The sequence below is a fragment of the Triturus cristatus genome, chromosome 11 (assembly GCF_964204655.1).
Source record: "Triturus cristatus chromosome 11, aTriCri1.1, whole genome shotgun sequence".
NCBI lineage: Eukaryota > Metazoa > Chordata > Amphibia > Caudata > Salamandridae > Triturus > Triturus cristatus.
Genome location: NC_140594.1, coordinates 291,460,839 through 291,488,020, shown reverse-complemented (window position 1 = coordinate 291,488,020; position 27,182 = coordinate 291,460,839). Strand labels below are relative to the sequence as shown.

At 46.0% G+C, this 27,182-nt stretch overlaps 1 protein-coding gene across 3 annotated transcripts in view; it reads right to left on the bottom strand.

Moving 5' to 3' along the window:
* NIPSNAP1 (nipsnap homolog 1) overlaps nucleotides 1-27,182 on the bottom strand; it is a 189,640-nt gene that overhangs the window by 7,372 nt on the left and 155,086 nt on the right. For all 3 annotated transcript variants that reach the window (XM_085636255.1, XM_085636256.1, XM_085636257.1), the window contains exon 8: nucleotides 17,508-17,602. In XM_085636255.1, coding sequence (XP_085492381.1) covers nucleotides 17,508-17,602 — 95 coding nt within the window. The remainder of the gene's footprint in view (nucleotides 1-17,507; nucleotides 17,603-27,182) is intronic.

Below are 27,182 nucleotides of genomic sequence, written 5' to 3'. Positions count from 1 at the left end.
AGCTGGGGCGGAAACAAGGGTTAGCCACCACTGACAATGAAATATTTATGATTTGTGTGATAATCAGGGTCGCGGACACAGTTAATTGAGAGAGGAAATGCTCAAAACCTTGTGCAAGGAGTTGACACTGCAAGTATGTTTTCAGTTTTTACAACTACAGTGTTTCCAGTCTTCACCAATGCTACTCACCCTTCAAGATTTAAAAGGCTCACAAAATTAGCCCACTGATACTAATCAAGAAATGTTTTGCGAAAGATTGCACTCCATGAATGTGGGCCACTTTTTATTTGGGCTGCCCGGGCAGATTTTTGGTCCCAATCCGACCCTGCAGATCTGGGTTTTAATCCATTGTTTTTTTGCTAACCATGCCAGTCCAGTTTGGACCCAGCCATATGCAAATCAGTCTTGGCCCTGATCCCCATGGGAACAGTCCAGCCGGAACTGCCAAGCCAGGTCCTCCCTCGACCAGAAACCAGCATCCTGGGACCGTTTTAGAAATATCCAATCCAAAAAGCTTTATTCGACAGCTATGTCATAAAAGCACATTTACATTAAAATGGAGATGTTTCCATACATAAACCACAATAAATACAAGAAATGTAAGAACATTTTAGGATTATATATAAGCGGTCGTGAGCAAGTGTTAAAAACACATTTATGTGGATAAAAAGACTAAAATCCCCGCATCGCTACACGCAAACTAACACTAGTATGGTTTGACGGGGGCATTGGGCTCCCGGACATTAGGAGGTATTATTGGGCCTCGCAGCTATCAATCAATGAATGTAGATATAGATCGCAAGATGACCCGGCCTTTTGGATAGATAGGTGGCTCCTTCCTGGGGGTGGTTTCGAGGGCGCGTTATATATTCGGTCATTGAAGCCTGCCCTGTCCGGCTCGACCGGTCATGCCATACAAGTGTGGAAAGAGGCGAACCGGAGCCTGGGCTGGGAGGGTAAGCTCACACAAGCCACGCAACTCTGGCACTGTGACATGTTGGGTCGGCTGTCCCGCTCCAAGGGTTTCGATAAATGTGACCTCATCAGTATCTCTAGGGTGGGGGATTTTTGGAAAACAGGTGACGTAATTCCCTTTTCCCGACTTCAGCACGATTACGAGATAGCCAAATCTGAGCATTTCCGATATCTTCAAATTAGACATGCCTTGCTCACTGTTCTCCCCAGGGGTACTGCCCTCCCAGAGTACTCCTCTCTTGAAGACAGGATCCTAGATGGTGATCTCCCTGAAAAAGCTATATCTCTTATTTATAAAAAGCTTATCAACAACATGACAGATCCCCTAACCCGTTTGCACAGTAAATGGGACCATGATGTGGTCAGCTTGGATGATGAAGAGTGGAGGGCAGCGGTGGCCTCCCCCCGTGAGGTAGCCATTTCCTCCAGTCTCCGTCTGGTCCAACTAAAACTTCTCCACAGGACATATTTGTCCGGGCCCTTGCTGGTCCATATGGGCTGCACCCAAGACGGTGGCTGTGTGCGTCAATGTGGCAAGAGGGTACCTTTAACCACGTTCTTTGGGAGTGTGCAGTGATTCAGAAATACTGGGAGAGGGTGGTCCACAAGATGGAGGAGGCATTGGGGCGTCCGATTCATTGCAACATTAAACTGGCATAGTTAAATATTTGGGGCCCTACAGATTTGAACGCCAAGGAGAGAATTTGGGTTGCTCTATATTTTATGGTTGCTAAATGGAATATTGCACGATTGTGGCGGGCCCAGGGCCCACCGAAGTCTGTTGATTGGGCCAAGGATATGGACTGGTGCATGGTAACGGAAAAAGCCATCAATGAATCGAGAGGGTGCCCGAAAAAGTGGATGCAGGTCTGGGGGCTGTGGAATGCTTACAGGGGGGACATTGGTGTACCACCGAGGATTAGCAACGATATTGTTGCTGGGGACTGACTGTATTCAGTGAATGTTATCAGCCCTATGTTCTTGAGTGTCATTATTGAGGATGTATTGTTTGAACGATTTCCGCTGGCTCTCTGCCTGCTACTGCCTTGTAATGGTTACATGCCTTATTTCTTAATAAAAAGAGTTTTTAAAAAAAAGAGACTAAAATGGGTAAGACAGTAATAACAATTGCATTTCATAGCAGGTGATGAAACAATAATACCGAGAGAGACCTACGGGAGTTTTATACTTAAAAAATGTTCTGTTCATTAGAGAGCTAGGTAATAAATAAGGTAGCCGACTACATGTTTTCCAATTCATTGACACAAGCACAGATAAAACATTGGGGATTCTTCAAGTTGCAGAGAGGATACGTGATCTAATAACCGACATCCAACTCAAAAATGTGGCTACTGAGATTGCAATACAGGGTGAAGTGTCAGTGCGCAATATTCTTAATGCGTCACTACTCCTTCTAGTACCTAATAACCTGCAGATTGGCGTAAGCCACACTCGGCGGGGGCCAGCGTAAGCGGGACAGACAAACAGTAAATGGGCGTACAACTCTAATTGGGCCTGACAAGAAGGGCACATGCGGTTGCCTGATGTGACCCATTTTACTGTGTATGATCTTATTGGGAGTGAGCCCACTCTGAATTGGAAGTACAACTTCCGATCGTGCGGTTTAGATATTAGATGCCAGTAATGTTCCAAACTTGGCCAGGGTTTGACATCTAAGCACCCTCCCGTCATTGTTGACGTGTCACTATTTCTGAGTGCGTTTTGAAACACCAATTCCCAATAGCTTTCCTTTATAGTCTCCTTGGAAGAAAATAGGGTGCTCAATGGGTCATCCCACAAAATAGGCAAGCCAATACTAACTAGGGAGGCTCTTACCTTGCGTAACCAACTGATTTTAAGGAAGCGATCTGCCTTGATTAAATCCCTGAGGCCTGCAGCATAGGTTACCAGTTCTGGCGTGCACCAAATTCTATGCCAATATGTTATTTTATGTTATTTGAAAACTTATAGAAGCGCACAGACACCAACAGGTCTCTTGGCGCTACAGAGTCTAAGCAGAAAAGAGGAGAACAAAAGAGGGAGGACCTAATTGAAAGCTAAAGAAAAAAGCCAAGTTTTTAGCACCTTCCTAAACCGCAGGTAGTCTAACTCCTGTCTTATGTAATTGGGCAAAGAATTCCAGAACTGCGGTCCCAGATAGGAGAGCTGAGTCCCGCCCATTCTTTTTCGTTTAAGTCTAGGCACCTCCAGAAAATTGAGATGCTTAGAACGCAAGTTGCGTTCAGGGCAGTGTTTTTTAATGCAAGAAGTAATAAACCTGGGGCCGATTTCTAGGACGGCTTTAAAGTGTATACAACCCGTTTTGAACAGCACACGCTGCTCAACTGGGAGCCAATGAAGATCCTTAAGGAGCGGGGTAACATGACATCTCCTATCCTGAAGACAGATAAGTCTAGCTGCCCGGTTTTGAATCATCTGAAGCCGATGTCTAAGGTATGAAGGAATTCCAAGATGAAAGGGCATTTTCATAATCCAGCTTGGAAAGGACAAGAGCAATCACAATTTGAATACAGGCCTCTCTACTAAAGAAGCGCCTAATCTTACGTAATTTACGAAGCTGAATAAAACAGGCAGAGGTAACTGCATTGATTTGCGTACTCATGGAAAATCGGAGTCTATATAAAAACCCAGGCTCTTGACCGATGGCTTCGGAATTGGAGCCACACCTAATTTAGGTGGCCAATAAGAGGGAGGCCAGTGGAGGATTTTATTACATGGAGTAATTATTTCTGTTTTTTCGGAATTTAGTTTCAATTGATTCCTATACATCCAGGTCTTTATGAAGACCATCGAATCTCTGATGAAATCTTTGCATTCGCTGGAGTTCTCCAAGGTAAAGATCAGCTGCATATCATCAGCATAATTAAAGATTTTTACGCCCCTCTGCCGAAGACTCAATATGAGAGGACGTAGATAGATGTTAAAAAGAATCGGCGACAGAGAGGAGCCCTGCGGAACCCCACAACTCATTGCAACACTGTTGGATTTAAAAGGCGACAGCCAGACCGACTGTTTACGATTTTTTAAAAAGGACCCAAACTAATCAAGCGCCAACCCTCCAAGACCCGCCGCGGCAATGCGATCCAACAAAATTGTATGGTTCACGGTGTCAAATGCCGCGGAAAGGTCGAGGAGGATTAAAGCTTGATTATAGTCCATGTCAGCCTGTCCTTTAAGATCATCCAGGACAGATACAATCACCGATTCTGTGGAGTGAGAAGGACGAAAGCCTGCCTGATAGATATTCAAAAACTTAGAATCTTCCATAAAAGAACTAAGACAGGATGCCACACGAGTTTCCAGCAATTTTGCCGGAAACTGAATTAAGGAGATCGGACGATAAGTTTCCAATTTGTCGACATCTAAGCCTTGCTTTTTTTGAAGGGGGATGACTACCGCTTATTTAAAGGCAAATGGAACAATACCCTGTGATAGAGAGAGATTGAGTAACTCAAAAAGGGGTCTGGGAAAGCCAGAAGGATTGCTTCCTTAACATTTATAGGACATTCCTCCATAGGAGAACCAGATTTAACCTTAGCAACCAATTCTAAATATTTGTCTCTATTTAACATAGGGAGAACATCCAGTGAAAGGAGATTGGAGGGAGCCCATTTATCTTCTGCAACATAACTGTTACAGATAATGGAGGTCTGAATTTTCTTTATTTTTTCAACGAAAAAAAGAGTTCAAATTATCACAGAGTTCCTGAGTGGCTTTAATAAAGGGTGCCACACGACTAGGGTTGGAAAGTTCTTTCACAATCTTAAAGATTTCCTTAGTACTGTTCTCAAATTCAAGTACTCTAGTGGTGAAGGAGGTGTTAAACTATGTAAGGTACCTGATAATTGCCAATGTTTTAGTGTGGCCGTATCAAGCTGGCGATTCCACCTTATGTCATTTTGCAAGATGACCCCCAGATAGGTAAAGGTACTAACGTGTTCCAGAGGTCGATTATTCAAAAGTATGCCTCCTCTAAATGTTCTGTGCTGATTTAAGGTCATAAACTTTGTTTTGGCTACATTGATTTTCAAACCACGTAGAAGACAAAACTCCTCGCAGAGGAGCAAAGCACCCTGAAGACCACTAGGGTTTTTTGAGATAATTAGCAGGTCATCAGCGAACATGAAAATGGGAGTTTTTGTACCCGCTAGGTCTGGGGCATCAGTAGGGACAGATGTTAAAAACTTGCCAATTGCATTAATAAAAAGGAAGAACAATGTAGGGACCATAACACAACCTTGGCGCACTCCCTTCTCTATGGGAAAGGGATTGGTAACGTCCCCCTGAGAGCCCCACCGTATTTGGGCAAAGTTACCCTCATGGAGACGGGCAATGAGGGACAGTAGCTCCAAAGGCATCCCCAACTCCTGCAACACTGCCCAGAGTTTGCTACGAGAGACCAAGTCAAAAGCTGACATGAGGTCGACAAAGTCAGCATACAGGCTGCCCTTGCCTAAGACCACATTCTGCCAGTGTATTAGCCTAAAACGAAACACCTGATCAATGACTGGTGTTGATATGGTCCCGAAAGCCCGTCTGTAGTGGAGATAGGATATCCTGCGCTTCTATCCAGTCTTTGACCTTATTCAATACCAGCCGTCCATCACCTTTTGCATAGTCAATTAGGCTAATGGGCCTGTAGTTATCTGGAAGGCATTTGTCCGCTTTTTTGTACACAGGGATAATCTCAGCCCCTTTCCAGGAATCGGACTGGGACACCAAGGGCGATTGCATTTGTCAATAGCATGATATACCTACTCCACTTGGGCTTGTCGTGGAGGAAGATATCAGCCGTGTTGCCATCTAGACCCGGCGCTCTTCCCCCCGTTACTGCACTTAGGGCGGCATGGACATCGGCCAGAACAAATATCGTGTCAGAGTAAAATGAATGGGGAAGCACAAGAGCATCACCCTTGTCTATGCTATGTGCATATTGGGGTTTGAAAGGATAAACCCATTGGTCCTGAGCTACACGATTTTGTGGCTGCAATGGATGTCCGCCCCTGTCCCATTTTACAATGTTCCAAAATTGTTGGGAGCTGTTACTGGCGCATGCGGATCTAAGGTCCTGCCATCTATTTTCATCCAATGGTTTCTTTGCCTTTTCCTGGATCCTCCTGTAATTTGTCCCAACAGTCCGTACACTGCTTGGATCCCCTGCTTTGATCGCATCCCTAGGGCTCTGCGTACCGATCTACATTCCTCATTGAACCATTGACATGATTTCTTTTGTGGGGTACTCTTAGTCCTGTTTTGCTTGACAAAGTAAGAGCGTAGTTGGGCGAAAAAGTTATTATGAGAGGCGGTTAAACCTCAGGGAAATCGGAGTTAGTAATACAAACCTCTAGTTCAGCTATCATAAGCTCAGTGTCCTTACTAATAGTGGCTAACAGTTCGGGCTTCGCTAGTATCTTTACCCTTTTCAGTCACCCCAGTCAGGAAAACAAATCACGAGTCAAAAGTGCATTATCTGATTGTATGGATTCCCACTGTGCTTGTAATTCTAAGATCGAGCATAGCGGGTTATGGTCGCTCTCCAAACGGTCCCTCACGACAATGTCCTGCAGGGCATACCATAACCTTAAGTTGATTAACAAATAATCAATACGGCTTGCACTATGGCCGTTATTAAATGTGTTCGCCCCATGTCTATCTGAAGCAATTCTCCCATTTGATGCCCGTAGGCCTTTTTCTAGACAAATGGATTTCATTTGAATTGCCACATTTGACCATTTTTTGATAGGTGCTATTCCAGTCTTGGGATACCCCACTGGGCATCTTCCTCTCTCGCAAGGTCATGCTCCTTGTTACCAAGGTGCTCGAAGGTCAAGTTAAAACCACCCGCTACTATCACTAGGGAATGCCAGGAATACTGGTCTAAAAGATCGTCAAGGGCCGTTAGAACTTCCAACCTCTTCCCTCCGCTGAGCCCCCTCACGTAGACATTATAGATGTCAATATTGCTGTGTGGTCCCATCCTCAACCGAATGGCAAGAATATCATTGCTCTGAGTCGGGAGTTCCTGGATGTTATAACTGATGGCTTGATGGACCCAGATTGTTAATACCCCCGATGGACGACCTTTTCCCCCACAGATAGCTGGGATATGGTAATTTAAATAACCTGGATAATGGAGAGAGTCCACCAGCCATGTTTCCTGAAAGAGGCATATATTGTGCTGCTCAATAAAGGTATGCCAGTCAGGAGATGAGACCTTTGACCTCAGCCAAACTATGTTCCATGATATTACAGCTAGCCTAGATGAGGTAGGACAAGGTTCGATCTGCCCATTGCACCTAGTGGCTAGCTTTTCTCTTATGTCCGGTCTTCCCGTCATCGGGGAGGTGTTGTGGTTATGTTTCTCTTCACTGTGGGTGGCAGAGTAGATTCCGCATAATCTTCACATTCACTTGCGTGGGATTGTATTGTGTGCTCCCCAGGGGCGCCAGCGAGTGGGGGTAACCTTCAATCAAACTTCAATCTACCTTCCTTAGGGGTGACAAACTGGGATATGTATCCGACTCTGGGGGGTTAAATTTGAATCTAATGTTGGAACAAGTGAGGTGTTTGGTACGGATGTCAAAGTTTACAAGGTTTTCTACCAAAAGGTGGTGAGGGAGCGTCAGGGCAATGTAGTCTAAGGGGGCATTGGGAGTTGTAGGTCTCTTGGCCTTTATAATATCCTCCCTTTTAGGGACAGACCGCCCCTAACGTGGCGAATCCATTGGGTGCACTTGTTTAGAAGAGAACCCTCATCTTCCCTAGGCGAATCCTTAGGGTGCTTAGGTATGTTAATCATGTACACAACGTTGCTCATACCTGGAGTGCTACCTGCACTACCTAACGCTCGCTGCCCACTACCTCGAGTAAGGTCAGGGATTACAAGGGGTGCAGATACCACAGCAAAATGCATTGAATGCCGTGGGGTGGGCATGATTTTACACTCCCTGGCAGTCTGCGGGTAGCACTTACCAGCACTACTCATTGTTGAATCCCTAGTTAACCTACTTCTGCTGTGCGATATTTGAGCTTTGCTATAGGGCGTGGGCCGGTTACTGGGACCCTTGTCCCGTTCTGAAGAGGGGCTATTCCCAGTGAAGATTTCACCTGCATGACAGCTGAATACACCTTGCTTAGCGAGTAAGTGAGGTTGCCAACAGACACTTTAAGGACACTAATTTCGTTCACCAGAGCGATTAGCTGGGCGGACACTGGTCTTTGGAAATAATTTTCTGTGGGCCTACTGGATTGCCTGGCACTAGCGCTTGTAGTGTTGCCACTCTCGCTGGCTTCACCTGCTTCGCCTAGGCACTGGTTGTTACATTGCATACTACTCACTCTGCCCTCTATACCCATACTATTTGCCTGGGTCCTAATGCTGGAAGGGGTGTTGATGGTCTGACAGGGTAGAGAATCTATTACTGCAGGGAAAGACGGCCAGGACTTTTTGAGAGGTTGGTGTGGGTGCTCCTACTACTACATGGCTTGCCTGGGGTACTCTTAGGGGTTCAGGGGGAGGGATTCTACTAACTGGATTTTTAAACATGTCTGGTATGCCTCCTTTGCGTAAATAACTACTCGGGGCCTGCGGTATACTACTCCTGGGCGCCGTATATCAGAGAGTGTGGTATCCAGGAGCCCCTTACCTTCAGATAATAGATTATCTATTCTGTCCAATACACCACTCCCAGAATCATTGGTCGTGCCTGGGCCTTTCCTTTTCCCCTTTTCTTTTATTTTTTTTTTAAGACCACTGCCCATTCCTCCCTCGCAGGTTTTTCTCTTTCCCATTTTTGCCCTAAAAATGACAGTTTAAGTTAAGTGGGTGAGACGACTGTCCGGTGGCCAACAGGGATTACACCAATGTCCAGTTGCCTCGAGGCTCTTTAGCTGCAATAACAGGCCCTCTGCTACAGTGTTACCTGAACAAGGTTTAAAAAGTACCAAATAGTGTTCACCTGGGGGAAAGCGTAAAGAAGTCCAGGTGTTAGAGGGGTTGCCCAGCCCTGCCTTCTCTGGGCTCAGAGGGGCCCGGGCGCGACCGCGGAATTTCAGGGACTCCAGCAACTGGGGACTAGACAGAGGGATATTCCTAACTATCCAAACCAGACCTTTTTGCAGACATACTGAACACTCTGTTGAAGAATTTCTTCAGCTGAAAGCCGGACCCTCAGGCTCAAGGGATAGATGCTTTCCTCCAAGACTGGAAGGATTTAGCACCCTGTGCTTTCCCTCCATTTGCCATGCTACCTCGACTACTTCTACATGCACAACGGTACAGAGAGAGCCTGGTAGTAATAACTCCCCTTTGGAGATCGTAAACCTGGATCCCAATCATTCTGAAAATGACCATAGACTTCCCAATCCTAATATCATTCAGAGAAATACTCTTAGGCCCAGAAAGAGAGTTTCACCCCCTTGTAGAACAGGGGCTACTGTTTCCGACGGCCTGGAAGATTTCAGGAGACAGTGGCAAATCCCAGGCCTTTCGCCAGACACTTTCCGACTCATATTTGAATCGTGGGCTTCTGGAACAAGGAAAGCATTTTAACTGGCTTGGAACAAATGGGTTTGTTGCTGTTTTCAACGGGATTACGATCCCATTTCAACTGATCTAGTGCACATTGTAAACTACCTGTCAGAGCTTTTCACATCAGGCCTAAATGACAGAAAAGTTAACGTTTACAGATCTATAGATACAGAGCATTCCTTAGTGAACGGCGTCTCTGTAGGACAACATTTATTGACTAAGAAAATAATAAGAAGTATGCGGGTACTAAACCGACCAACTGCAAAATGCACTGCCTTATGGGATGTTAAAGACGTTTTATGGGTTCGAACTACCTGGGACAAGAACTCAAGCCTGTCTCTCAAACGTATCTCTTACAAACTTACAGTACTACTGTGCCTAGTGCCCTTCAGACGAACTTCAGACGTAAAAGCCTTCGACGTCACCAGCAGGGCATATCAACCAGAGGGAGTATGCAGTTACCTCAATAAGAGAACCCAGACTAGGCCATCCTCTATCTTCTATCCTTTCTTTCTTCAGAACGAAAGACTTTGCATTGTAAAATGCTTAAAAGAGTACGAAAGGAGAACGGAAAGCCCGAGAAGAAATGAGAAACAATGAATAATTTCCCATAAATGGCCTCATAAGGCAGTTTCTTCCCCCACACTGGTGAGATGGATGAAAGAAGTTATGTACGAAAGTGGTGTGGATATCTTTTTTCCGGGCACACTTCCTTAGGGGTGCTTCGGCTTCCAAAGACTTTATCCTGAGAGGGGGTCTACAAGAGATCCTTAGGGCAGCAGACTGATCGAATGAAAATATGTTTAAGAACTGTTATTTTAGACCAATCACAAATGCAATTGATAATGTACTAAATACACTTTGAACTTGCATAATGTTAGCCTCCGTGTCATGCCATAAAATGTAGATGTTTCACAGCCTGGTGGGCAGAAAATCTGGATTTTATTAAAGACACGGAGGCTAAGATTATCCCTCCACATAACAACCCACCCTGGCAGTACTAAAGAGTTTCATCTGCTTGGAATTACTACCGGGAAGCTGTTATCGACTGAAGTTTAAACCTTTTTCGTTGAAGTTATTTTGTTCGCAGCACCACAAGAAGGAACATGGATGCGTGTGGGGGGGGGACTTTATAGTCTCTTAGAATATTCATTGAAGTTCCATATTCTTTAATTGTTGCTGCTGTGAGATGGCAATAAAGGAGATTTGCTTAATCTTAGCCTCTGTCTTTAATAAAATCCAGATTTTCTGCCCACCAGCCTGGGAAAAAACTAAATTATGTGGTCATCAATTTGACCTACAACATATTTCTGCCCAAATGGAATCTCAAATGAGATGTAGGGGCACTCTTAAGGATGTGATCAGCATCTCTGGTGTGACTAATCGAATAATTAAAAATAGTTTTTTTACCCCGTCAGACAAACCGGAGACAAACGGGGCAATATATAAGCAATCAAGTTTTTTTATTTTTTTAAGTTTCTGCAATTGTATAGATACTAAGCGGTGGGGATGGGTTCTAAGCTACTATTGTCCTGCCCTACGTACATCCCTCCAAGTAGACGCTGGCTGAGACATGAATAAGTAGTTAAGATCCAAGCGATCATCTAATGGCGCCAGTGTCATTGTGTCTTATCAGACGCATGGGGTAGACAGGTAATTTAGTGCAATAAAATGCTGTGGTGTCAGTGAGAGTCCGGTTTGTGTTGTTGACATCAAGGAAGAGTTGTGAAAGCTACAGTTTGTCGTAGCTGGTTGTGTCATCTCAGTACAGCATATCTTGTCAATAGGTTAATATAGGTCTACTTATATCAGATAGGCATGTTGTGCCAACTCTCACCTTGAATGTTGGACAAAGTGGTATTAGCGGATGTCAGTCATACTGTGAGTATTAAAGTGTCCCAGGAGGTGGGGTTGGTAATTGAATGACAGGGGACATAATGAGGGGCATAGTGGTCATAGATGTTGCTGTATAGTGGGAACAGGGCTCAGGAGTTCGGGTCAACCCATTATTATACCCAGGTTAACAGAACATTAATGTGTATGTAGGACCAGTGCATTTTGGTCCATGGGATGCAAAAAAGGAAGAGTGTGTGGCATGGGCAGCTTTGCATTATAGCAGAACATAGTTGGTCTCCATGCATCAAGGTACAGATTTCACATTTTCGGGTGCAGAACTCTGCCATGCTGCTGCAACAGGAGATCCTCCCGAAGCAGTAGTCGAATCGGAAGACAAATGCTCATGCACAGAATTTCAGGGTACCTCACTCTCCTTGCCCAATTCAAACCACTAGGTGGACTTGGGCTACATCGTTCCTGATCTTCTTCAGAAATTGGGTCAGGAGAGCAAGGTGGAAAGGGATATAGTAGTCCCTTGCGCCACTCTATCTGGAATGCGTCTCCAAGAGGGAGCCTTCTTGGAAATTCCAGAAACAAAAAGTTTAGAAACTGCGTGTTCAACAGTGGCAAAATGATATGACCTGGGTACTCCCAGTTGCTGGAAGATGCTTTATACCACCATCACTCATGATCCACAAGGCATAGCTGGCTTAATTTGTCCACCCTGGCGTTCAAAGTTCCCGCCAGGTGCTTCACGACCAGAACTGCCCTGAAGCTCCAGAGGGAAAGTGCCTCTTGCACAGGATCCAAGACATCGCCCTGATTATTGCAGTATCACATGGTGATGTTGTCCACAAGAACCTGAACAACATCCCTTTGAAGGATGGTACAAAGGCTTTTAATGCGGGGCAAATGGCCCACAATACGATCATATTGATGTGGAGACATGTCTGTGCCAGAGACTAGAGTCCTCGGATCTCCACCTCTTCCAGATAATCTCCCAAAACCAGCAATGATGCATTCGTCACCACCGTCAGCTCTAGGTGGAGCAAGTTGAGGGGTCTGCTGCTGGTCCAATTGTAGTCACGCAGCCAACACTGGAAGTCTTTTGCAGGACCACTGAAACAGAGGCTGAAACATAGGGATCAGAGACCATTTCTGGACCCGTGACAGAGGGAAGGCCCAAAACAGCACCATATCCAGAATGGCCCTGATGAAAGGGAGCCTTTACAATGAAGTCAGGTGTGACTTTAGCACATTGATAGTGAATCCCAAAGAAGTCAGGCGGTCTCTGTCGTCATCTAGAGGCATTCAACGACTGAATGTGGCAAGCCCACCATCAACAGCCAGATCTGGGGGAAAACTGGAAAACCCTAACCTCTGAAGGTGTGCTACAGCAAATGCCAAAGGGCACTGGTGCGGCCAAAGGGAAAAACTGCAAAATGCTCCTGGCTACCTTCATTCCCAAGTAACATCTGTGGGACTGCAAGATGGGTACATGAAAGTAGGCGTCCTGCAGGTCCAAAGCCACTATCCAATTGCCTAAATCCAGAGCAGACAGAACCTGAGCCAACATGAGCATCTTGAATTTGTCCTTCAGCAACAAGGTGTTCAGAGGGATGAGATCTAAAATAGGACGAAGACTTACATATTTCTTTGGCACAGGGAGATAGCAGGAGGAACAGCCAGACCCCCTTTCTAGGGAAGAAACCATCCCTACAACTCTTTTGGCCAAAAGAGCCTGGCACTCTTGGCGCAAGATGGAGAGGTGCTATTTTCATAGCTGCTCAGATATGGGCGGAATATGTGGAGGTTAGGAAAGAAATGGAAGGAAAATTTGTTGAACGATCTGGACAACCACCCTTTTTGCCACACTTGGAGGAAAAGTCTGATCCTGCCTATCACAGGGTGGTCATGTGGCACTAAGGGCAAACTAAGGGAGCTTGGAGAGGAATGCTGTGGGGGGAAGAGCGGTGTATGGGGGGAGGGACTTCAAAGTTACCTGCTTCTGGTCGCCTGACCGTTGTCAGATTGACAGGGCTGGGGTGACAGCTGCAGAGGTGGTGGGTCTCGGAGTTGCTGGTATGCCAAACCTGTGGAGTAACCAGAGTAGAGTGTTCTAAGGAACACACCATGAACCGGCTGTCTTTGAAGCATTCCAGGTCTGAATCTGCCTTTTCGCCAAACATGCGAGATCCATGACACCGAGACACCATGCCAATTGCTTTGCCCTAGTAATCCAGTCTAGAACAGATGGCTTGCTTGGCCACATCGGACTATCATTGAGCCAAGCGGAGTCGAAATTCCTCAGCGACCGCAAGCAACAGCTCACCAACAATGTCCATTAAAGTGTAGGAATATCTCCCCAGCAGGCAGCGGTCATTGTCTTACTGGAGGGCTAGGTTGGCCATGACAAACTCTGTTTCACAAAGGCTTCAATACCCTTTGACTCTCTGCTTTGAGGTCTTGAGGGGAATGAATTGGGGTTTACCCTACTGTTGGAAACCTGAACAACCAGACGTTCTGGTGTAGGGCGCTCCGTCAAGAAGTCCGGGTCGCCTGTCGCCAGCCTGTGGCACTTTACTACCTACCTCTTCACTGCTGGATAGGAACAAGGCTTAGCCAGATGTTCATTAAGTGTCACTCAGGGCTGTATTGAATAGCAGTAATGTCTCAAGGGAAGCATGCCTGGGTTGCAAAATATCTGTTAACACGTTGGTCGTAACTTCCATAGATGGAAGCTGTAAATCTAATGACCACGACAAAAAAAAAAAACCTCTTCCGTCGATAGTCCAGTGGGAGAACACAACCCAGTGTCCAGGAAGTGTCTAACCCACTGCCCACAGCTTGTCATCACCATGGTGTGTGGGTCATAGTCTGGGGGAGGGTGACGACTGCCTGGGTTGAGCCTACCTATAAAAGCCAGTCGAGGTAGGGAAAAAATGGTACCCACGACCTCTAAATATGTGCTGCAACCACTACCATCACTTTCATCAACACTGGAAGGAGCAGTGGTGAGATCAAAGTGGCGCACAGCGAACAGCAAGTGCTCTTGGCCCACAGTGGACTGCAGGTAACGCCTGTGGGAAGGCAGGGTGAGGATGTGCAAATAAACATCTTGCAAATCAAAACCTACCTTCCAGTCTCTACAGTCAAGGGCAGACTAGACCTGGTTAGGGCGAGCATCCTGAATGTCCTTTCTGAGGAAGGCATTGAGAGTGCAAAGGCCTAAAATGGGGCAAAGGCCTATTTCCTTCTTCAGCACCAAAAAGTAGCAGGGGTAACAACCAGTTCCCACTTCCGATGTTGAAACCCTCTCTATGGCTCCTTCGTTAGAACGGCCTGCACGTCTTGCTGTAAAAGGACAGGTGATCCTCCTTCAGCTGGCCTGAGAGTGGTGGAAGGAGGGGTGGAGTGGAAATAAAGAGGTGGACTTAATCCAGCCGGACAATCTGCAGGATCCATTTGTCCAAAGTGATGTCTTGCCACCCTGGGACAAAATGCCAGATCTTGCCTCCAACAGGACGGCAGTGTGCCTGCAAGACCCCTATAGAGGTTTTGTATGTGCTTCAGCAGGGGTTACTAAGGATTGGCCAACTCGCTCCCCTGCTGTTCACGTCTGTGGGTGCAACGGCTGTAGCGTCTGGAGGGCTGGCAAAGGAGAGTTGCTGGTGACATTGAACGCCTCTACCATAGCCAAGGTGACAGAGAAACTGCTGGTGAAACTAAGCAGACAGGCCCAAAGAGTGTGCAAAAGTTGCCGAATAAAGCCATTAAAGGACATGTCCATTATGAAAGATTGAACACCTCCAGAGAGGCCTGTAGGTCTCATCCAGGCAGGTCTCCTGAGTTTCAGACTAATTGCTCAGAGAAGGCAATCTGTGGTACCTAAACCACATAGAAGTGTGAATTTTAAAACATAGCAGCCACCCTGAATGGCTAGTGTAAGAGTGGCGGCAAGTCCACTGGTACAGAAGGTAGAACCTGAACAACTGAATCACAAAGGGTATGAGTGTATTACCCAATAGGCAGCTGGCACTGACAGCTGGATGAGAACCTAAGTTTTTCAAATGTTTCGAGGCACTTTCACCATCAATCCAGTGGGATGCTAGTGAAGGCATTTGGGTTCGCCCTGCTTGTGGATGTTTGCACCACTAAGCATTCTAGAAGTAGGTGCTGTGTTAGGAAAGCCAACCACCCGGAGCAGGTCAGTGGCAGCTTGCTATCTGCCTATTTACATGCAGTCAGGGATACAGCTTTATCTATGTCCTAAGAAGCGCGTCTGTGAGGGCCTCATTAAAAGGCCATAGTAGCTTATTAGTGGTCGGACCGGCTTGGAGGACTTTTGTGACATTTGTTTTCATCTACAGAGTAGGCAACTGGAGGTGAAGAACCTAGCCATGCTTTACATCACTCACGCGAAGGAGCTGGCCCAGGTGGACAGACCTGTTCAGGTTCTGAAGAAGCATTCAATCCACTGTAATCTTGTAGCTTATTATACCAGTTGTCTTCAGAGTATGGTTCATAGCAATCATTATCAGAATCCAAGCCAAAAAGACTGACTGAGCTGGGCCCTTCCTTCAGGTGAGACAAAGTGTCAATCAATTGGTTGCCAAAAGGCTGAGGCATACTGAGATCAGACTGCAGCCTCAATCGAAGCCAAAGCAGAGTTAGAGAGCACTCTGGGTTGCACTTTGTGGTCTGGCGTCAGCATCTGTGTCGATATTACAGGGTTGTGGCACTAAGACAGACACCGGCACCAATGCTAGTGAGAGGTCTGAAACAGGTCCCGAGGTTCTAGCTGGTGCCAAGGAAGGAGCCGTCTGTTTAGTTCCAGGCGGAGGTCCTTGTGGTTCTTTGTGACCATAAAAACACACCACATGGAGCCACCAGCGTGCAAAAGAGACACAGAATAGCTTCAAGGAACTCGTCGCTTTGTTTCGGGGGTCACCAAAAGGGCCAGAAACCCAGTTTGCCCAGAATGCGAATCAGAATGCCCTCCGAAGGAGATAGAGTTCAGGAGCGAGTAGAGAGGAACGTTTATGTCCTCACAGAAATTTGGAAGTGGCTGGAAGGGACCAAGTCACGCTTACACTTCTTGTGCTTCTTTTTGGACTTACTAGAAAACTGAGACCTTGGCGAAGATCTGCCACAGGAACACTACCTTACCTTTGAACGATCAAGATGTGGAGTTTTTCGGTATTTGGCGCCATACAGCTTCACCACACAGTCCACGATAGCCCTTGGATCCATCAAGGCGCAGTGATCACGGCCTTGTAGTTGTTATCAGACCCTAACTGCTAGAGACATTTGCTTGCGACAGTGCCTACAAGGTTTGAGCATTGTGGTGTTAGGAGAGGACACTGTCTCTTGCAAACTGGTATTTTAATGTTGAGAAATTAGTCCTGTGAAGAGACTAGGGGAAGCTCTGGACCCTTGTCAGGGAGGTGCAGATAGAAAGGAACTGACATCAGCACACTTTGGTGGCTTATATGCGGTTCGCTCATCACTTCAAGAGCAGAACAACGTTAGCGCAGAGCCATGTGAAGTACCGCTTGAAAATGTTTGGTACCAGTCTGACACTTGGGGAATATTCAAAAGGTGAGAATTGTGTGGTTAGAGGGCTCTATCAGACGAGGCATGCAAGTCTTTCCAAGTTGCACCCATTTAAAGACAGCTCTTACAAAAAGACAAAGGAATAGGCCACAGATGTCAAAGGTTTGCGTTTTAAGCCACACACAGTGTACGAGCCTAGTTGTGCTACTTCAGGGCCATGTTTCAGTGATGGATGAAGTATTTCTTTTTCTGCTGGTAGCTTGTGTGTGGGAATGAGTGAGATGTGTCTGCTGGGGTTCAGAACATGTCACTGTCTGGGCTACACAGCAAGTCTGAGTGTTCGCCAATGTGATAACTTTTAGGGTTATCCTTAGAATCAAGCACATGATGGTGACTTTGCCAGTGTGCATAAAAACAGAGATGATAACGCTGTTACAGACGCTGCTTCTACAAAGTAGGGCTTAGAATACAACCCCACAGATCCATGTACTGGATAGCAGGTCACAAATCTTCCAGGGCTACGCCACAGATCACTCCCAGATTCAACTCCATAGCATACTCATCTTGGTAGGCACATGAATGATCTTACCCCACAGATGATGCACAACATAAAGCTCTCCAATCTGGGAGAAAAATCCACCCACAGCCTCATCGTTCTCTTGTCTGTGATGAATAGCTCGTGCCCTGGGGATAGAGTAAGGAAAACCAAATTGCAATACAATGAAAGGAAAAACACAGAGGAAGATAGTTCTTGCATCTACATCGAAAGGAGGACATGCACCATGCATGGACCATACAATGTGGTGGGTGGGTCACAAAAGGTAGCCTTTGACAATTAAAAGTGTGGACAATAAACTACATCATGTACGTGCGTGAAAGAAAAACCATACATAGAAATGTACAGGGGGAAACAACAAAAGGAGTACAGATACTTAGCCTGGCACAGCAAATGTCAATGAAGACAAGAGGAGGAAAGAAAAGTTGCTTACCTGTAATTCTAGTTGTTTTTCATGGGTATTCTCTCTAAATCCATAAATAGCAGAACATTTCAACACACCTGCAGGATCCTCAAAACAACATTTCTACAAAGGAAACACGCATGTAGGAAGCAACATTTTGTATAGGGTCCTCTCTTTTTATGGATAAAAAAAAGAGGTAAATCCAATTGCCAAATTGACCATACAGTACGTTTGGCTCAAAACACCACTATGCAAGACCCTTTTTAAAACCCCAAAATAAATGCAAAGCCTAGCCTAGCTAAATAACTACTTTAAGGAACTCCAGGGTCTGCCAGCCTTCCCATCATGTACAGCAGGGTTAGTGAGACAGTTTGTATGACAGAGATAGTAACACGATCACTTACCTTAGCACCTTATCACCAAGGGCCTTGAAAAACAGGGTGGTGGGAAGGTTGTTTATGGATTCAGAGAGAACATCTGTGGCAGACAACTAAGGTAAGTAATGTGTCCTTTTTCAAAGAATTATTTCTGATCTCCATCAACAGTAGAACAGGGTAGCAAGCTAGATGTATGCTCAACCCCTGAGGAGTGTTGAAGGACAATGGTGAACATGTATGCATGTACATTACTGGTCAAAAAAGTTGCGCAATGATGCCCAACCTACCAGAGTATCTGTTCTGTAGCTGCAATCTAAGCAGCAGCAGTTTAGTGAAAGTGTAAAACCGATTTACAGGTTGCCACTTAAAAAATATCCAGAACCTGCATATTCCACCTTATAGCAGCAGTCACTACTGTGCTACGTGTCGAATGAGCTTTAGTAGCAAATAATTATGCAGGAAGGTATCCATCAACCGGAGGTTTGTTTAGAAGTAGCCAACCCAGTGCAGATAGCACCATAGAAAAACAAACAGTGATTTGTAGATTAACTAATGGTTTTGGAATTATCCAAGTAATATTTTAGAACGCTTTTCACATCTAGGTAATGGAATTATCTCTCTAAGCATAAATCTTTCGAGAACGTTGGAAGGAAGATTATTTCAATTCAGATGAAAATCTGAAAAAGCTTTGGGCAGGAACGAAGAATAAATTATTAATGAAACCTTGTTACTGTGGAAAATCAGATATGGTTCCTCCTAACAGAGCTTGAAGATCACTCACCCACATGGCTAATGTTATAGCCATAACATAATACATTTTCCTACAGACCTCTTAAGAATGGGTTCCTCCTAGCTTGAAAAGAGCATTGTCAAGTTCCCAAAAAGGATGATCGAGACTCGTCCTAAAAGCAGTGACAGTAGCCAAGTGCATATATTGCTTAGTAATGAATAAGGGTAACATTTTCATTTCTTGCATGATTTTGGTCCAACTGTTTCACTTCTACTTTAAAGCATATGAAGAGTGAATGAAGAGACTTTTTGCTTCTTTCAGAATTTTCATGCAGTCATCTGTAGGTACTCAGGAGCCAGGCAGTCAAGTTCAGAGAGTGAAGTCTTGGGTGAAAAACCATGCCGGACATCCTGGGAAGTAGTTTTTGTTTGAGTGGATGTCTCATGTTAAGTGTGAACTACCTGTGAAGCAGATCAGGATACCACCAATGTCTCAGCCGATCCAGAGATATGAGGATCATCTTGGTCTTACACTCCAGCATTCTGATGCCTTTATGAAGCAAGGGGATTGGAGAAAAAGTGTAAGTGAATGTCCTTGACCAATCTATGAGAAGGGAAATGTCCCTGGATCTGGGAAACTGAATGAGAAGACAGGGCTGTGGCAGGGTCTCCACGGACAGCTGCATATTCAAAACGGCTGCCACGGATCGCCCTAAGAGAATAAAGGTGGCAGTTCTAGTGGTACACACCAGAGAAGAGCCCTGCAGGATGATGCCACCGCCAGAAGCAGTCAACAGCGAAGACAGGAAACAAGGAAATGCACGATCTGGAGGACGCTGACCGGCAGGAGAGGAGCACTGTCATTGTGACCACAGGAGCGGAGACAATGGGATGGTGCAATAACAGAGGAGCCGCCCAGGACTGAAAAACCCAGGAGAGCAGGACGCGTTTCACAGGCAAGGTTGGAGCTGACCAGGAGAGTTCCGAAGTTGACTAGTCAACTTCACGAGTGTGCGCCTTGCTTGTCTGTCAGCCAACCACAATGGCGTTTTGTGTTTTTGCCTGTAGCAGGTTGATTTGCAAACTGACCCATTCATAGATGATGCTTAGCGGCATGTTGCTCTAGAAGACTTCTAATGAGTTCTTCCGCTCTTCTGTTCTGTAAGCGAATGATGTGAGTTACAACCAGAGAAACATCTCTCACCAGGGTCCAGTGCCAGATCAACTGCACTTCTTTAAAAGGTCTCTTGATCTTTTTATCCCTTGCTCTTTGGTGTAATGCATGGTTATTGTATTGTCAATGTGAAGTAGTACCATTGTTGCAGAGTTGGATGGAAGGAAAGATTTAAAAGTCATATGATCTGCCCTGAACTTGAGTATGTTGATATGCCATTTCTTTTTTGGAGACAGTCTGAACTGGGCTGATAGATTTCCCATGTGGATTTCCCAGCCTTCCATCAAGGCATCTGTAACAATTGAGACTACAGTGGGAGGATTTTGGAACCAAACTCCCTGCTGCATGTTCACTTTCTTGTACCACCACTCATGAGACTAAATAGCCTAGTTTTTCAGAGTTCACACCACTAATCTTCCAACCGTATGCAGTCTGAACTTGGGAACTAGTAAAATGCATGGTGCCTTATTGTCTAGACCAGATGATACTCGTCTGACTCATGTGGCTGCTGTTGCTTAAAAAAAAAAGGAATCTTCAAATGTTTAGATGACACTATTTCCTACAGAGGAGACGCTTGTAACTGGTCTATTGTAACCAGCAAGTACTGTATTCTTTGTTATGCGCCCAGAATTGATTTCATGGCAAGACCTGGTTTATGCAATCAGCTTTATTTGCCATGACACACAGAAACCGCTTTAAAGAATTTAGAACCACTGAAAGTTCAAAGAACATAAAAGCCCTAAACACTCAGCTATCTTCCTTCACAGCAGACAAGAGTCCTATGCTTGGGTTGATTGTATATTGAGAGTGAACTGTTTTGGTTTGAGTTATTTGGTCAATTCAGGGTACAATGTTTAAATTTTCTTACATTTCCTGTTCATAGGGACGGGTGTTACTTTTAGGGATTATAGAGACAGATGTTCGACTATTGCATTTTGCAACTCACAAATTGTGTTGCTTTGCGAGTCGCAAAATGCAATGTACAAGTGTCAGACAATGGTTGCGATTCACAATGGGGTCGCAAATTGCATGCCTCATCAATATTCATGCGCAATTTGTGATCCCATTGGGAATGGCTAGCACTCCCAGGGCGGGGGCCTGCTGGGGTCAGCAGACCACCATACCTGTGACTGCATTTCAATAAAGCTTGTTTTCCTTAAAGGATGGGAGAATCCATGGGGATCCTTGACGCTTAGAAGAACAAGTTACATACCTTTGGTAATGCCTTATCTGGTGGAGACTATATCTAGCTAAAGATTTCTTACCTTAGAATTTCCCCAGGCATCAGGCTGGATCCGGAAGATTTTTCTTGACCAGTACCCATGCGTGCCAGTAGGTGACCTCGATTGGCTCTGCGTCCGTCGTCGTCCGTGCCGGAAGTAACGTTATGGTACCTATATAGGCCCCACCTAGTCGTGCTGACATCAATTACTTTTCATGACTTTCCACCCTTAAAGCGTGGAGCCATGAAGAACATTGACCATTGGTGTGTCAAAAATAGGACCCTGAAAGGTGTAATCCCGGTCCCTAGAAATCAGTTCACAGAGCAGGGAGGCTGGGTTGGTTGGTAAGGAATCTGTGGCTAGATATAGTCTCTACCAGAAAAGGCGTTACAGAAGGCAAGTAACTTGCTCCTTTGCTACAGACCTCTAGCCACAGATTCCTTACCTTAGAATAGATACACAAGCAATACCATCCCGGAGGAGGATCTGCAAACCAATTTCAAAAGAAAAAGTCCTGCAGGACCGAACAGGTAAAGTGCCCTGCGGACCGCACAGTCCAGACAGTGATATTTTGTAAATGTGTGCAGGGAAGCCCACGTTGCTGCCTGGCATATATCCAGGACTGGAACTCCGCATGCTAACGCATTAGTGGCCACCTTAGCTCTAGTGGAATGAGCTCACAAACCTTCATGAGGTTGCTTCTTGGCCACTATGTAGCAGCTTTTGATGCAGAGCACGACCAATCCGGAGATGGTCCGCTTCTGCACAGCCCGACCTTTCTTTGCACCAACCAAGAGTTGGTTGTCCACCCGGAACTCTTATGTGCAGTCAAGGTAGAACAGTAATGCTCTTTTTGGGTCCAAATGGTGGAGTCGCTCATCTTCCGTAAAGGGATGTGGAGGAGCATAAAAGGAAGGCAAAGTGATAGATTGGCCTACATGGAAAAGGGGGTGACCACTTTTTGTAGAGAGAAGGCCATTGTGTGAAGCACCGCTTTGTCAAGATATACTGAGAGATAAGGGGACTTAGATGGTAAGGCCTGCAGTTCACTTACTCTGCAGGCAGATGTTATTGTCAGAAGGAAAGCTATTTTTAAGGTGAGAAGCCCGACGGGACAATTGTGCAGAGGCTCAAAAGAAACATATCAAAAAAGTTCAAACCAAATTAAGGTCCCACTGAGGCATAATGAATGGTGAAGGAGGGAAGAGACAAGTAAGACCCTCGAGGAACCTATGCACAGTATGGGGCTTGAACAAAGTGGGTTGATCAGGCATCCGGTTGAAAGCAGAAATGGCAGATAGATAGCCCTTAAGAGTGCCCAGAGCACAGCCCTGCTGGGCAAGACAAAGAATGGAAAAAAGAATGAAAAGCAGAACCTCAGAAAGAAGGATCAACGGATTTTTATGCACACCATGCCACAAATTTTATCCAACAGAAGGCGTACTCCGCCTTGGTGGAGGGACGCATGGCTGCCAAGATGACATTACAGACTTTGGGAGGAAAGTCGAAAGCTGTCAACTGTCGCAGCTCAATCTCCACACAAGAAGGCGGAGAGTGGACAGGTTCGGGTGGGGAACTCTCCCCTATTGCTGCAACAGAAAATCCTCCTAAAGGGGTAGCCTGATTTGAGGAACGATGGCCATGCACAGATGCTCAGGATACCAAACTCTCCGTGCCCAGTCCGGAGCCACAAGGATGACTTTGGCCCAGGTCATTCTTGATCTTCTTGAGAACTCTGGGTAGGAGTGGTATGGGCGGAAAGGGGTAGAGGAGGTGAAGAAGAGCATCTCCGAGCGAGTGCCACCTAGGAAACTCCAGTGCACAAAACTGCGGACGTTCCGTTTTCTCGGTGGTGGTGAACAGATATAATCAAGTCTCTCCCCACTGTTCAAAGACCATGCAACCCCTCCTGATGGAGATGCCATTCGTGATCTGCTAAGCATCTTTGGCTGAGGTCGTCTACTCTGGCGGAACCACCAAAGATATGCCGTAGCATTCCAGCCATGTCCAGAGACACAGGGCCTCTTGACAAAGGGTTCATGATCCCACTCCGCCCTGTTTGTTGCAGTACCACATGGCGGCAATGTTGTCCGTGAACACTTGTACCAGCCTTCCCTTGATGGAGGGTAAGGAATATGCTACTTACCAGTATGCATCTGTTCTTGGCATGTAGAGCTGCAGAGTTGTACACTTTGCATAGATCGCCATCTGGTGTTGGGCCCGGATGTTTGCAGTTTGTTTTTGTTCTTTGGACAGTCTTTGGAAGTCACGAGTTCGGTGACTCCTCCTTCGGTCCGTACTGCGCATGGGCTTCGGCTCCATCCTCAGATTGTTTTTCGCCAGCAGGGAAATGATGGAGCGTAGTGATAACAGTGAGAAACCCATGTGTGTTGTATCTAAATAAGATAGACTGGAACGGATACAGGTAGCCGGGGAGGCGGGTGGGCGTGTACAACTCTGCAGCTCTACATGCCAAGAACATATGCATACTGGTAAGTAGCATATTCCGTTCGAGGCATATGAGCTGCAGATTGTACACTTTGCATAGATTATATAGCAGTACCCAACCTTAGCGGCGACCACCGGTATCCGTTGCAGCGGTTTGAAATCGTGTCTTTAGTACAGCCTGGCCCACACTAGCTTGTTGCTTGGAGTGCACGTCTACACAGTAATGTTTTGTGAAGGTGTGCGGTGTTGACCATGTGGCTGCTTTGCAGATGTCATCTAAGGGTATGTTCCCTAGAAAAGCCTTAGAAGCCCCTAACTTTCTTGTAGAGTGGGCTTTAGGTGGAACAGATAATGTTCTTTTTGCCTTTTGATAGCAAATTTGTATGCACTTTACAATCCACCTAGCTATCCCTGATTTAGAGATGGGGTTGCCTTTATGCGGTGGAGAGGAGACAAACAATTGTTTAGTCTTCCTGAAAGGTTGCGTTCTTTGTATGTAGTACAGTAAAGCCCTCTTAACATCAAGTGTATGTAGAGCCCTTTCCGCAACAGATTGAGGTTGCGAGAAAAAAAACAGGTAATTCCACCGATTGATTGAGATGGAAGGGGGAAATGACCTTGGGCAGAAATTTTGGATTCGTACGAAGTATCACTTTGCTGTGATGTATTTGTAAGAAGGGTTCCTGTATAGTGAACGCTTGTATTTCACTAACCCTCCTAAGGGAAGTGATAGCTACGAGAAAAGCAGTTTTCCAGGTGAGGAACTGTAGCTTACATTTATGCAGTGGTTCGAATGGCGGACCCATTAGCCTTGTAAGAACTACATTTAGATTCCATACAGGAGAATGTGGTGCCCTGGGTGGAATTATGCTTTTAAGGCCTTCCATAAAGGCTTTAATAGCAGGCACTCTGAACAGTGATAAATGCTGTCTGTTTTGCAGGTAAGCAGCAATCGCTGCTAGGTGTAGGCGTATGGAAGAATATGCCAGGTTACACCTTTGAAGATGGAGTAGATAGCATATAATGTGTTGTATGGATACATCTAAAGGGTTGATTGTATTGTTACAGCAGTAAACAACAAATCTCTTCCACTTTGCGGCATAGCATGCTCGAGTGGTAGGACGTCTGGCTTCCTTGATAATATTCATGCCGTCAGGGGGAAGGTTAAGGTACCCAAATTCTAAGATTTCAGGAGCCAGATCGCAAGGTTGAGCTGAGCTGGGTCCGGGTGTCTGATTTCTCCATGGTTCTGAGTTAGGAGGCATGGGGACAGGTGCAGTTTTTGATGTGGTACCACTGATAGCTGTAATAGTGTGGTGTACCACGGCTGCCTGGCCCATGTTGGGGCTACCAGAATGAGTGTGAGGGAGTGCTGTTGTAGCTTCCTGACCACTAATGGAATTAGTGGGAGAAGTGGAAAGGCGTATGCAAATTTGCCTGACCAGTTCATCCATATCGCATTGCCTTTGGACAACGGGTGTGGGTATCTGGCGGCGAAGCTTGGGCATTTTTTGTTTTCGTGGGTGGCGAAGAGGTCTATCTGAGGATGCCCCCACTTGCGGAAGAATGGGCGAAGGACTTGTGGATGCAGTTCCCATTCGTGTATTTGTTGCGTTTGTCTGCCGAGCAGATCTGCCATGGTGTTTTGCATGCCTGGGACGTGCTGTGCCAGGAGAAAGATGTTTTGTGGAATTGCCCATCTCCATATGCTCTGTGCTAAGCGGGAGAGCTGGGGAGAGTGTCCCCCCCCCCTGTTTTTGAATATAATACATTGCAGTCATATTGTCTGTGCGAATGAGGACTGCTTTGGCTGAAATCTGTTTCTGAAAGGATTTTAGGGCTAGAAAGATCGCCAATAGCTCCAGATGGTTGATGTGGAGCGATTTTTGCTGTGGCGTCCATAGACCTTGCATTGTGAGGTGTAGGAGGTGCGCTCCCCAGCCGGAGAGCGATGCATCTGCTGTTAGAATCAGCAGAGGAACCGGGTCCAGGAACGGCCGCCCTTTGGAAAGGTTTGTGGTGTTCCACCACTGCAGAGAGTGATGGGTGCGGCCGTCCACCAACACCAGATCCGTCAGCTGTCCCTGGGCCTGGTTCCACTGTTGTGCTAGGCACTCTTGGAGTGGACGCATGTGGAGTCTTGCATGGGGCACTATGAAAATGCAAGATGCCATCATCCCCATTAGCTTCATGAACACTCTTGCTGGGAGAGAGTGCTGAGCAATGAACGTTTGGCGCAAGGCTTGTATGCTTCCGATCCTGGCGGAATTGGGATAGACTATACCTTTGGAGGTGTCTATAGTGGCCCCGAGATATTGATTTGTGTGGGACGGTATGAGGTGGGACTTTTGGTAGATCACCGTGAAACCAAGCTGGTGGAGCAGTTGGATGGTGCGGTTTGTATGTTGCACACATTGGTCGTAGGACGCGGCTTTTATCAGCCAGTCGTCTAAGTAAGGGAAGACATGAATATGTTGACGTCTGAGGTGTGCTGCTACTACCGATAGGCATTTGGTAAACACCCGTGGTGCGGTGGTGACCCCGAAGGGGAGAACCGTGAATTGGTACACACCAGAGAAGAGCCCTGCATGATGATGCCACCGCCAGAAGCAGTCACAACAGCGAAGACAGGAAACAAGGAAAATGCAATATCTGGAGGACGCTGACCGGCAGGAGAGGAGCACTGTCATTGTGACCACAGGAGCGGAGACAACGAAATGGTGCAAGAACAGAGAAGCCGCCCAGGACTGGAAAACCCAGGAGAGCAGGACGCGTTTCACAGGCAAGGTTGGAGCTGACCAGGAGAGTTCCGAAGTTGACTGGAGTCAACTTCACGAGTGTGCGCCTTGCTTGTCTGTCAGCCAACCACAATGGCGTTTTGTGTTTTTGCCTGTAGCAGGTTAATTTGCAAACTGACCCATTCATTGATGATGCTTAGCAGCATGTTGCTCTAGAAGACTTCTACTGAGTTCTTCCGCTCTTCTGTTCTGTAAGCGAAGGATGTGAATTACAACCAGAGAAACATCTGTCACCAGGGTCCAGTGCCAGATCAACTGCACTTCTTTAAAAGGTCTCTTGATCTTTTTCTCCCTTGCTCTTTGGTGTAATGCATGGTTATTGTATTGTCAATGTGAAGTAGTACCATTGTTGCAGAGTTGGATGGAAGGAAAGATTTAAAAGTCATATGATATGCCCTGAACTTGAGTATGTTGATATGCCATTTCTTTTTTGGAGACCGTCTGAACTGGGCTGATAGATTTCCCATGTGGATTTCCCAGCCTTTCATCAAGGCATCTGTAACAATTGAGACTACAGTGGGAGGATTTTGGAACCAAACTCCCTGCTGCATGTTCA